Source organism: Macrobrachium nipponense, chromosome 33 (assembly GCF_015104395.2).
Source record: "Macrobrachium nipponense isolate FS-2020 chromosome 33, ASM1510439v2, whole genome shotgun sequence".
Lineage (NCBI taxonomy): Eukaryota > Metazoa > Arthropoda > Malacostraca > Decapoda > Palaemonidae > Macrobrachium > Macrobrachium nipponense.
This window is the reverse complement of record NC_087219.1, coordinates 53,634,925-53,647,023: the sequence shown is the minus strand read 5'-3', so window position 1 is coordinate 53,647,023 and position 12,099 is coordinate 53,634,925. Positions and strand designations below refer to the sequence as shown.

The 12,099-nt window shown below is 36.3% G+C and overlaps 1 protein-coding gene across 3 annotated transcripts in view; it reads left to right on the top strand.

The window, feature by feature from the left end:
• The window catches only part of LOC135203201 (iron-sulfur cluster transfer protein NUBPL-like), a 121,604-nt gene that overhangs the window by 71,196 nt on the left and 38,309 nt on the right, over nt 1-12,099 (top strand). Inside the window, exon 1 of one of the 3 annotated variants that reach the window (XM_064232949.1) lies at nt 6,765-7,011. The exons of 1 other annotated variant lie outside the window; for it this stretch is intronic. In XM_064232949.1, the coding sequence (XP_064089019.1) occupies nt 6,895-7,011 (117 nt within the window). In that variant the 5' untranslated portion in view covers nt 6,765-6,894. Of the gene's footprint in view, nt 1-6,764; nt 7,012-12,099 lie in introns of those variants that run through there. One more of the 3 variants, XM_064232948.1, reaches the window with a different exon arrangement.

The following is a 12,099-nucleotide window of genomic DNA, read 5'->3' as shown; positions in this document are numbered from 1 at the left end:
TTAATAGGTACCGGAAAGTTATGAATAGCCGACACCTTACCATGGACTACTTTAAGACCTTGACTAGACACATAAAACCTAGATAAACATGTTCGGTTTTTTTAAAAACTCACATTTAGATATTTTACTCTGAGATTATTTGTCTTTGTCTCTGTAGTACTAGCTCTATTTTATGTGAATGTACTTCTAAGATATTAGAAAAGATTACAAGACCAACCATATAAGCATGTAGGGTATCCCTTAAAAGTCTCCAAACACTATATTATAATTGGGGCGCAACGTAAGCCGGAGGCATACGTAAAAATTGATAATGTCCCCTGAGTGTGCTGAAAACGGTATATGAGGTACAATCACTTAGGTAATGGTATCAGGTAAAAGCCTTTTAAGTAAGTCCAAGCTGGTGAAAAATTTATTCTAACCTAACAGAGATAAGATGTCGTCGGTACATGGCACTGGAAACTATCGGGAGTCGTTTCCTTGTTTAAGCGACAGTAATCTGCGCAGATACGCCAAGTCCGATCTTTTATGGCATGATGTTTGAGGGAAAAATTATATGGGCTTATTTGATTTCCTAATGACTCCTATTACTAACATTTTTCAACTGCGTCATTTATCTCTATTTTGAAATTTCATTGAGAATCTATACGAATGTACGTAAATAGCTTTGTTTCCTTAGACCGTGTTTTGTGTTAAATTACATCCGTTTTTTTTTTTGTTTTTTTTTCAGAGATCACTCGCTAGTGGAGAAACTTCCTGGTATTCAGATAAAAGATAAAAAAAAGTTTCTGCTGAATCACCTCTGCTTGAATGACTTTACGGATATTACTTTAGATAGAGTATAAGGGAGATTCATCTACGACTGATTGGGCGTGATTAAAAATTAGCAACGATAAAAAATGCGATATTCATAACTTCCGTATCCACGATATGTATACTTTTAGGGCTTTGTTCGCGGGAAATCGTTATATTTCAGAGTGTCGGGAAGGATTAAAATTTCATTTCCCAGCAAAGTCTTTTTACACGCACTAAGACATTCGAGGGTGCATGCTTCTCGAGATTTTGCGTGCAAACTACGACTGCGGTTGTGGGAGAATTCTGTTGGGTCATTTGAACAATGTTACGATTTATGAGACAAATGTATTGTTCCTTTATATAAGTTATTATTTGATTAATTGTCTCTTTTTTGTTCAAACTGATTTTGATATGTTTGAAGGTTTATAGGATTTTCCTTTGATAAACACGCCTTATTTTGCAGGATGTAAGATAATATTTTGTATACCCCTAGATGGATCTTACAATTACACTACATACAGATCAATGTTTTTTATAACTATAGAGGTATCTGTAAGCGCTTGCTTATCCGGACTTCTCATTAGGGAAGTTCGAACAACAGACGGTGAGTCCGTAAATACGATATTACGTGTACTAAAGGAATAAACAGGATATTCTAATTTTCACGGCGCGTACAGTCGGGCTTTATCCACCACTACTTATAATAACTTACGTATTAAAAAATAAACGAAAACCTGCTCTGATTACTTTATACGGTCGTGTGTTTCATAGGAAAAATCCTTTTTAATTCAAAAAGATATTGGCATGTATGAACCAACATCGCTTTTCCCCACTCTGCTAGAGTCGCTTATTGTGTGGAATTTGCTATGCTTTGAACACTCGGCAGATTTAACTAACCTTGACCGCTTGACTAGGTGACACAGTAACCGAGTTTGCTTGTTTGATTCTGAAAGGCTACTGTTTCTATTTCTTTTTGTAATAATTAGGATCCTTCTCTTTATTACCATCGGCAACGTATTGTGTGTTTTTAGCATTATGTTGCTGGTTACGTATAAAGCAATGAATGACGAACTATTAGGAACTGAGCGATTACTAATAAGACAAGTTATCATTACTGCATACAATATTAACTGTTTGTACTTCATTCTTTGCTAAAATTTGAAATAGTGAGGGATCCTGGTCAGCGCATTTAGCCTGATGAAAGTTTTTTACAGACATGTTATTCCTTGCAATCCAGCCATATTTTTAAAGTTAAGTTGAGTCATTGAGGTTCGATATTTTATATAACTAAAAAAATTCAAGGCTAAAACTGCGATCGGGACTTTGCAAAGGAGCATTTATTGTCATGACCCGAAATAGTGTTACCTCTAATTTATATAGATTTGTACGGGTGTTCCACTTGTTTTTTGTGTGCTTTCTAATCACTACGGTGCTTAACGACCCTATCCATGCATCTGTATAAATACAGACGTCCACTGCGTAAACGCATATTCACTGTTTAATATGATTTGTTACGTAAGGGATTAATAATCACCCAAAATGATAAAATTAACATAGTATATGATTATGATATTTCAGTAGAACTTCTGGAAACAGACACTCAAAGATAAAAACTCGCAGTAGCGAAATCTCAATGATGTAGATAATTTCTGTAAAAAAGTAAGATTAAGAATGTCTCGTAACTTCAGCCACAGGAATAACGAAATTCGACCTGCAAAGGAAACACTCAAAGTTACACCAAATGAATAAAAAATTGTACTTAGCTTGCTTTTGTGGGAAGTCACGGTGTTCCGATAACGACACACGGCCTTGGTCCTCCTTCTCTATTTAGCGGATGACCTGGTTTTTTTGGCTTGAGTTTCCCCCGTGCGCGTTGTTGGGATGATTCGAGCCCTTGAAAATCCGATGCTGCAGACGCGTTCGGTTTTGTTTCTTGCAGTGCCGGAAACGCTCACTAACGATGTTTTCTTGAATGATTCTAATGAGAGACGAAGCTTCCGTTGCCGTAGGAAAAGGACACGTCGGTTTTGTTTCTTGAAGTTATTCACTAAACGATGATACTAAGTTGCTTGACAAATCTTGTTGTTTTCTGAAGTCGCTCACTAACGATGATACTAGGTTGCTTGAAGAATCTGCTGCTTTCGTCGTCGTTGACTTCATGATTTATTATTCTGTTTTTTCTTCGTAGGACGTTGTAGAGTTCTTCTGGTCCACTGCCACCAATATTAGGGCTTGTGCCTTGTATGATAAGGCGCCCTATGAGGTAATGTTAGACTTGCGATAATCTTACGCTAAGTCGGTTGGTATTGCACTTCCATCTTCAATGGAGTGTTTTGGGGTTTGTAGATCACTTACGAAGTCGGGATTATCTTCTTGTTTATGACGATGATGTGTTAAACTCATGGCGAGGAGGTTCTTGTAGAAAACACGAAGTATAAAAATAGATATATTCTTCTGAAGTTTTACATGCTGAAGATCAGATATGATTGTACAAGTCTTCTAATAACGATAGCTTGATCGCTTCTGCCAATGATGATGGCTACTTCTGTTCTCTCTACATGATAAAGCTTAGGTAAAGAGATACAGGTCTTCTAATGACGATAGCTAACTCTGTTCTGCCTGTCTACCATCTCTGTTACAAGTTATGAAGGAACAGACAGTAGTTCGAACATATGAGCATACATACAATGACATAGTTTCATACGAACACACAATCAAAATGAGACACGCTACAGATCACGTAGGCCGTTTGAATTATAGGTCGGGGTAGTTGTCTCAAGCAGGGAGCTTGACCTAAGGTTTATAACAAAATGAATGACTACAGGTGACGGCATGTTATCTTAGCCTACATACTTATTGTATACGTCATCTTTAGCGTCTCTAGTCTGATCACATTCCTGCAAGCAATCTGGTTGACCTCTTTAGTTTTAGACTTTTATATATATGGACTAACATTCCATATTTTTATTATGTAAACACTTACATATACAAACTGTTAGTAAAACTCCAACCACGGTGTAGGCTGAGCTGGTGCATTACGACGGAAAACTTGAGCAGTCTGAAATTTAAAACCAGATTTAGTGTTTCAATATTTATGAGCCTTCGCAAAATTGATTGAAACATTACAAATGATAAAGGACTATCAAGTCAGTCTTTCGTAGATTCCTACAATTGCGAGAGTTTTGGATCCATATGTAGTAGTTTACCATAAAATTGTGGTTAGTTTTCTGTAAGGGGAATTTGTAACGTTTTCTATAGTTTCTATAATGGAATTCTTCAATGAGATGCACAATGAGAAACTCCTGTATAAGTACAAATAAATTTTCTGTCAGTGGAATTTAGAGGTTGTATGGAGTGTAGTAAGTCTTAGACGTATTGTACTGTTTTGTTATCTTGGAACTACAATAGAACGTTTATTTGGTATTTATCTAGAAGAAGAAATACTAGCAAACTTACAGGTGAAAATTAGCTATATTTAAGATAAATGTTACCCTGTAAGCTTTAAGTGTTTTACAGAACTTTCTTTGTGCCTGTGGGTTTTAAAAGAGGGTGAAAAACAGAAACAGTCCAAAAAGAGAAGTGCCGGTACAAAGCTGAAATGGCTTGGAACAAACTATAAAAAATAGTTACTTATTTCTTTTTTACTTGAGCTGTTCCAAAGCTTACATCGATTACCACTACTACTACTGACCTACTGTCAATAACGCAACAGTTGAATTGCCCCTTAGTGTGAAGTATAATATACGAACGTAAATCTCAAGAATGTTATTGAGGAAACTGACTGACACTCGTCTAATAAACAACCTTAAGCATTCCGCTTGCAATGAGTTCAGGAATTGGCCCAAACGGAGTTTCTCTGCTCACGGTAGCGGGCAAGTGGTAAGTAGCCTAGTAACTAGCTACTAGGTAGGTAGTACTAGACTACCTATACTAGGTAGTTAGGCTATAGTAGTTAGGTAGGTATTGGGCCTGTGGGCTGGCAGTGGCTACAACCTTAACCCCAACCTCTGATGTTCATTCTTTGGTCTCATTCATTTTCAAATGACCTAACCAACCACACAGTATCAGGCACTAGGATAAAGACCTGTTACCTTAGGTTAGGTTAGGTTTTGTGTGGTTGGTTACTAGATCATATGCAATGAAGCAAAACCTCGGAAGTATTCAAAGAACACATTAAAACATAGTGGGAAACACCGCAGCGGATCCATCATCATCGCGTGGATCAGCCTTATTCACTCGATATTTAATTGGTGAAACAAGAATACAATTGCATCTTTAAGCATACCATTCAAAAGATTGAAGTGCCGTCAAACATAATGTGATGGGGGAGGGGGAACAACCAATTGAACTAGTGGATCCAGTTTCCACTGTGTTTGAAGCCACCCTCCGAAAAAGTACTTTAACACGTCCTGACACCGGATATGGCCATCAGTCACAAGTTGTTTGTGGTGAGAGAAGGAGCTCGAGACCTCTACTCTCCTTTCGAAGTATTTTCTCCAAAGTTAGAAATTAAGGTCATATTTTAAGATTAAACAGAGGGTAATGAAAAGTCTGGCACTACGCAGTGCACACTACCTCCATGAAGCTTTCGAAATTTATTTACAACTGAATATTTAGAAGATTGACGCCATCTCGATGTTTGCGGAGTCGCTTGTCAATAAACTTCCCATTCCATGTGCTAAATCTGCACACCACTTGTACCCATAGACGCTGGGGCATTTTCTTCACAAAAATCGTAAAAAATGACTTTCAACCACGACTTTTCCAAGGGAACGACGGGTTTTGGTAGCGTATATATGTAACGTTTATTGATCTTACTCAAGATTGCAGTTGTAATCAGCACATATTAGTGAAAGTATAAAACTTCTTGTTCCCTGGGTCATGGTTTGAAGTTTGAACTGAAATTCATCTTTACCTTGTAATCGGTGGTTTTATCCTTATTGCCATCACAACCAAAACTCCGCAGTGCTTATTTGATTGTAATTATACATGTTTTGGTCTTAATTCACACCAAATTGCACTTGAACTACGTTGCGTTTCCTGTTTCCTAAGCACTCTCTCCACAAACACAGTTGTGGGCAGCACACGAGTGCACGGTTTACAAGGTGCAAAGCTTTATTCCCTTAATTGTTTACTTTATTCATTATTTCCTAGTTTAACTTTACTTTGTTACTTCAGAATGCTTATTTAATTCATGTCTATTATCCCTTTTTTGCAACCAAATTAACCCCGAAAAATTACAGGTACTTCTAAATTAGATCGAGCAGAGGGCAAAAGGACTCATCGTTGCCAATATAGTGGAGCTTCACACACATGCCAATGCATCTACAAACTGTTAGTAAAACTCCAACCACGGTGTAGGCTGAGCTGGTGCATTACGACGGAAAACTTGAGCAGTCTGAAATTTAAAACCAGATTTAGTGTTTCAACATTTATCAGCCTTCGCAAAATTGATTGAAATATTACAAATGATAAAGGACTATCAAGTCAGTCTTTCGTAGATTCCTACAATTGCGAGAGTTTTGGATCCATATGTAGTAGTTTACCATAGAATTGTGGTTAGTTTTCTGTAAGGGGAATTTGTAACGTTTTCTATAGTTTCTATAATGGAATTCTTCAATGAGATGCACAATGAGAAACTCCTGTATAAGTACAAATAAATTTTCTGTCAGTGGAATTTAGAGGATGTATGGAGTGTAGTAAGTCTTAGACGTATTGTACCGTTTTGTTATCTTGGAACTACAATAGAACGTTTATTTGGTATTTATCTAGAAGAAGAAATACTAGCAAACTTACAGGTGAAAATTAGCTATATTTAAGATAAATGTTACCCTGTAAGCTTTAAGTGTTTTACAGAACTTTCTTTGTGCCTGTGGGTTTTAAAAGAGGGTGAAAAACAGAAACAGTCCAAAAAGAGAAGTGCCGGTACAAAGCTGAAATGGCTTGGAACAAACTATAAAAAATAGTTACTTATTTCTTTTTTACTTGAGCTGTTCCAAAGCTTACATCGATTACCACTACTACTACTGACCTACTGTCAATAACGCAACAGTTGAATTGCCCCTTAGTGTGAAGTATAATATACGAACGTAAATCTCAAGAATGTTATTGAGGAAACTGACTGACACTCTTCTAATAAACAACCTTAAGCATTCCGCTTGCAATGAGTTCAGGAATTGGCCCAAACGGAGTTTCTCTGCTCACGGTAGCGGGCAAGTGGTAAGTAGCCTAGTAACTAGCTACTAGGTAGGTAGTACTAGACTACCTATACTAGGTAGTTAGGCTATAGTAGTTAGGTAGGTATTGGGCCTGTGGGCTGGCAGTGGCTACAACCTTAACCCCAACCTCTGATGTTCATTCTTTGGTCTCATTCATTTTCAAATGACCTAACCAACCACACAGTATCAGGCACTAGGATAAAGACCTGTTACCTTAGGTTAGGTTAGGTTTTGTGTGGTTGGTTACTAGATCATATGCAATGAAGCAAAACCTCGGAAGTATTCAAAGAACACATTAAAACATAGTGGGAAACACCGCAGCGGATCCATCATCATCGCGTGGATCAGCCTTATTCACTCGATATTTAATTGGTGAAACAAGAATACAATTGCATCTTTAAGCATACCATTCAAAAGATTGAAGTGCCGTCAACATAATGTGATAGGGGGAACAACCAATTGAACTAGTGGATCCAGTTTCCACTGTGTTTGAAGCCACCTCCGAAAAAGTACTTTAACACGTCCTGACACCGGATATGGCCATCAGTCACAAGTTGTTTGTGGTGAGAGAAGGAGCTCGAGACCTCTACTCTCCTTTCGAAGTATTTTCTCCAAAGTTAGAAATTAAGGTCATATTTTAAGATTAAACAGAGGGTAATGAAAAGTCTGGCACTACGCAGTGCACACTACCTCCATGAAGCTTTCGAAATTTTTATTTACAACTCTGAATATTTAGAAGATTGACGCCATCTCGATGTTTGCGGAGTCGCTTGTCAATAAACTTCCCATTCCATGTGCTTAATCTGCACACCACTTGTACCCATAGACGCTGGGGCATTTTCTTCACAAAAATCGTAAAAAATGACTTTCAACCACGACTTTTCCAAGGGAACGACGGGTTTTGGTAGCGTATATATGTAACGTTTATTGATCTTACTCAAGATTGCAGTTGTAATCAGCACATATTAGTGAAAGTATAAAACTTCTTGTTCCCTGGGTCATGGTTTGAAGTTTGAACTGAAATTCATCTTTACCTTGTAATCGGTGGTTTTATCCTTATTGCCATCACAACCAAAACTCCGCAGTGCTTATTTGATTGTAATTATACATGTTTTGGTCTTAATTCACACCAAATTGCACTTGAACTATGTTGCGTTTCCTGTTTCCTAAGCACTCTCTCCACAAACACAGTTGTGGGCAGCACACGAGTGCACGGTTTACAAGGTGCAAAGCTTTATTCCCTTAATTGTTTACTTTATTCATTATTTCCTAGTTTAACTTTACTTTGTTACTTCAGAATGCTTATTTAATTCATGTCTATTATCCCTTTTTTGCAACCAAATTAACCCCGAAAAATTACAGGTACTTCTAAATTAGATCGAGCAGAGGGCAAAAGGACTCATCCTTGCCAATATAGTGGAGCTTCACACACATGCCAATGCATCTACAAACTGTTTCCATGAATTTTACTTGTCATAGTAATGCAATAATGATAAAAGTTCTCTAATATGTATATATACTACAAATAGATACGCTAATTTCACTTATTTCCCCAGTTTTGTGTAAGTGTTATACCCAGTTTGGAGGGTAAACACATACCAATTGGCAACTCTGATAAACAATAGAAAAGAGCGATCAATGTCGTAGGTACTGTTCACAGCAGAACTATTGATATTTGAGTCAGGAATCTATTTACTTTTTCAACAACGAATATTTTCAAATTAATAATCGTGAATATGTCAAAAATTTATGCAATTCATGACCTTATACTGCCGTTTAACTATTTCTTCTTCTTCTTCTTCTTCTTCTTCTTCTTCTTCTTCTTACATTGAAATGACATCAATCTTCTAAATATTCAGAGTTGTAAGTAAAAATTTTGAAAGAGTCAAGGAGGTATATGTGCACTGCGTAGAGCCAGACTTTCATTAACCGCTGTTTAATCTTAAAATATGACTTTAATTAATGACTTTCGAGAAAATACTTACTTCGAAAGGAGAGTAAAGGTCTCGAGGTGTTGCTCTCACCACCAACAACTTGTGACTGATGCCCATCTCCGGTGTCAGGACGTGTTAAAGTACTTTTTCGGAGGGTGGCTTCAAACGCAGCGGAAACTGGATCCGCTAGTCCAGTCGATTGTTTCCCCTATCAATAGGCTAACCTAAAAATGCCACAAAAAGAAACATGAACATTTTGCCATGGGTTTTCCAGTATTGTATCCTAACCAAGACTAATTCAATCTGAACTCTCACAACATAGGATGCTGAGTCCAAGGCTGTCTGGCTAGAACAGGAACTTTGCTCCCCCTGGACATGCCTATTCACCTTAGGGGGTTGTGATCAATTAAAGTTTTTTTAAAGCTCTTATCAGTGTGCCTAAATTTTATTGTTACACAGAGAGCATTTGGGAGGCATCTCAAACATATTAAAGCAAATATATATTTTGAAACAAAATCATGCATCATTTGAAATTTTTTATATTTAGAATGTTACTGTTATGAGTCATTCATTAGTTTTGATACAAATTTTATGTGGTTAGTTTTAATTATTTTGGGAGACATTGAACTGAACCTGGGGCCTGTTACAGTATGAAGAATTGCAAAATACTCTGCTCAAATATTCTGGGCTTAACCCTTAAGAGCCGGGCAAAAAAAAAAACAATATGCAGGACCCCAGACCGGGCAAACTTTGATGTTAGCCTAAAAGTTTAAGAAAAAGCACATCCGTGGAATGAGGAAGACATGCAAATGCACTTGGTGTAAGAAAAGCAAGTTCTAAAAAATTCTCCCTACCTTCCACGGGAAGTTGAAAGTGACTTAATATGTACAGCCCCTTTTTGGGCCTCTTTCTTTTACAAGAAAATCCTGAGTTTTACCAAGTTGTACATATTTTTAGTGATAATTTATTTCATTTTGTAAAATTATAATTACAGCTATCAAGAACTAGAATTGGTAACAAATTCTGAGTAGATTTGTTGTAGAATATTTACATAAATTTGCTGAGATTGAAGATGCAGTTACATTTTGGGATTATACATGTGTTTTTTCTAATATTTTTTTTCCACTTTTCTTTGCAAAATTACAATTATAACCGACATGCAGAATTACAATTATAAGTGACTTACTATCAGAAAAGAAAAGAACTAAATCCAATAGCAATCCATGGGTATATTTAAGAGCAAAAACATAAAAAGACATCATTTGAGAGAAAGAAGGACCACATGACTCCTTCATGTCAAGAACACAACTGACTCAAGATGCCCACAAATGTTGACCCGGGTAGTCTACAAGTTGCCAATAGTAAATTTATAGTACATTGAAGTAATGGAACCTCTTTCCCACTTGATTCCTACAAATCTATGGTTCTTCATACTGATACTCTACCCACACATGCTCACTTCTCATTCCCCCTATCTTCCATATCGTCAAACTCAAAATCCTTTACTGACTCTAGCACACCATTCCACTTCAATCACTCATTCTTCCATCTCATCTTTTCCTTCCACTTTGCATCTATAAACTGCCACACGATCAGGAACTGTATCCGGGAACATTTTCATCTTCCTCTCGTCATTTATATCCTCATCCCCATACTTATTTCTAGCATAAGTTTCAATTCAATGGTCATACATTGATAACTTGTTTTTTCCAATCTGTACATCCTGAATCACATTCTTCCTCTTAGACATAATTCCCTCTTTCACTCCTCTCACCTGATCAGTCATCCTCTTTTTCATAACTTCATACCACGTATGATTGTCTGATAAAAATCCAACAAATTGCCTTCTAGAAATCCATTCACTCATTTGTTACAACCAACAATGCTTATTACCTCTATATTGCTCCAACCAATATCCTTCATTCTCCCTGAACAAGTCATTTATGTTCCTCTCACTCTAAATGAAGATCGGTGATAGTAGCATCGATCCCTGGTTATTGGCTCCAATAACAGGGGAACGGCACCGAAAATCCTGTTATCGTTGTCACTAGACAAGAGCCATAAATCTGGGTTGCCGATATCTGAGGCTGCTAATAACCAGTGACTGCCTATAATGTCCAATCTTGGTTGCCTCCCGGTGTACTATGCTCCTGTGCACCTCTTACTCCCTCATCACTCGGACTTTCTAATACCCTGTCCATTTCTTCACTCACTTTTGATTCACAGCTGTCCTCACTCAACACACATGCAGTGAGTCCCAATACTTAGCTTTACTCTCATCATCCTATCCTTCTCTTTCCTATCTTTAACACCCTCTTCCTTTCCTACAATCCTTCCCCTATCGTTTGCACCCTCATCCTTTTGTACAATCTTTTTCTTATCTTCACCTGTTCCCCTGACTGATTCCTTTATTTCCTTCATCATTTCTTCAGCATTGCATTCACCAGCCGTAACTGCTTGTTTTCTGCTTCTGATTTCCTCAAGAACTCCTTTCTCACCTCTAGTTCCCCTGCAGTCTCTGTAATCCCTCTATTTTCCTTACCATATCTTACCTTTTAATAAATTCCCAAAAATTTTCCTAATTCTTTACATTACTCTCATTTCAACCTCCACCATATACTTTCTCAACAACCTTTACCCACTATAATATATTCAGTTAAATTTCACAAGAGGTATCAAGATGATTGGCCAAAGTAGCAACGAAAGAAACCAGAAATTAACATGATGTGGCATATACTGTATATATATATATTTATATAATATATATATATATATATATATATATATATATATATATATATATATATACATATATGTGTGTGTGTATATATATATATAGTATGTATATATATATATATATATATATATATATATATATATATATATATATGTATATATATATATATATATATATATATATATATATATATATATATATATATACTATATATATATATATATATATATATACATATATATATATAGATATATATATATATATATATATATATATATATATATACTATATATATATATATATATATATATATTTATATATATATATATATATCAATAGAGGGATCCACAGTAATATCCTTGTTTATTGAGAAATAATATATTTATACAAAGCTTAAAGCTTTCGTCCATCCTCCTGT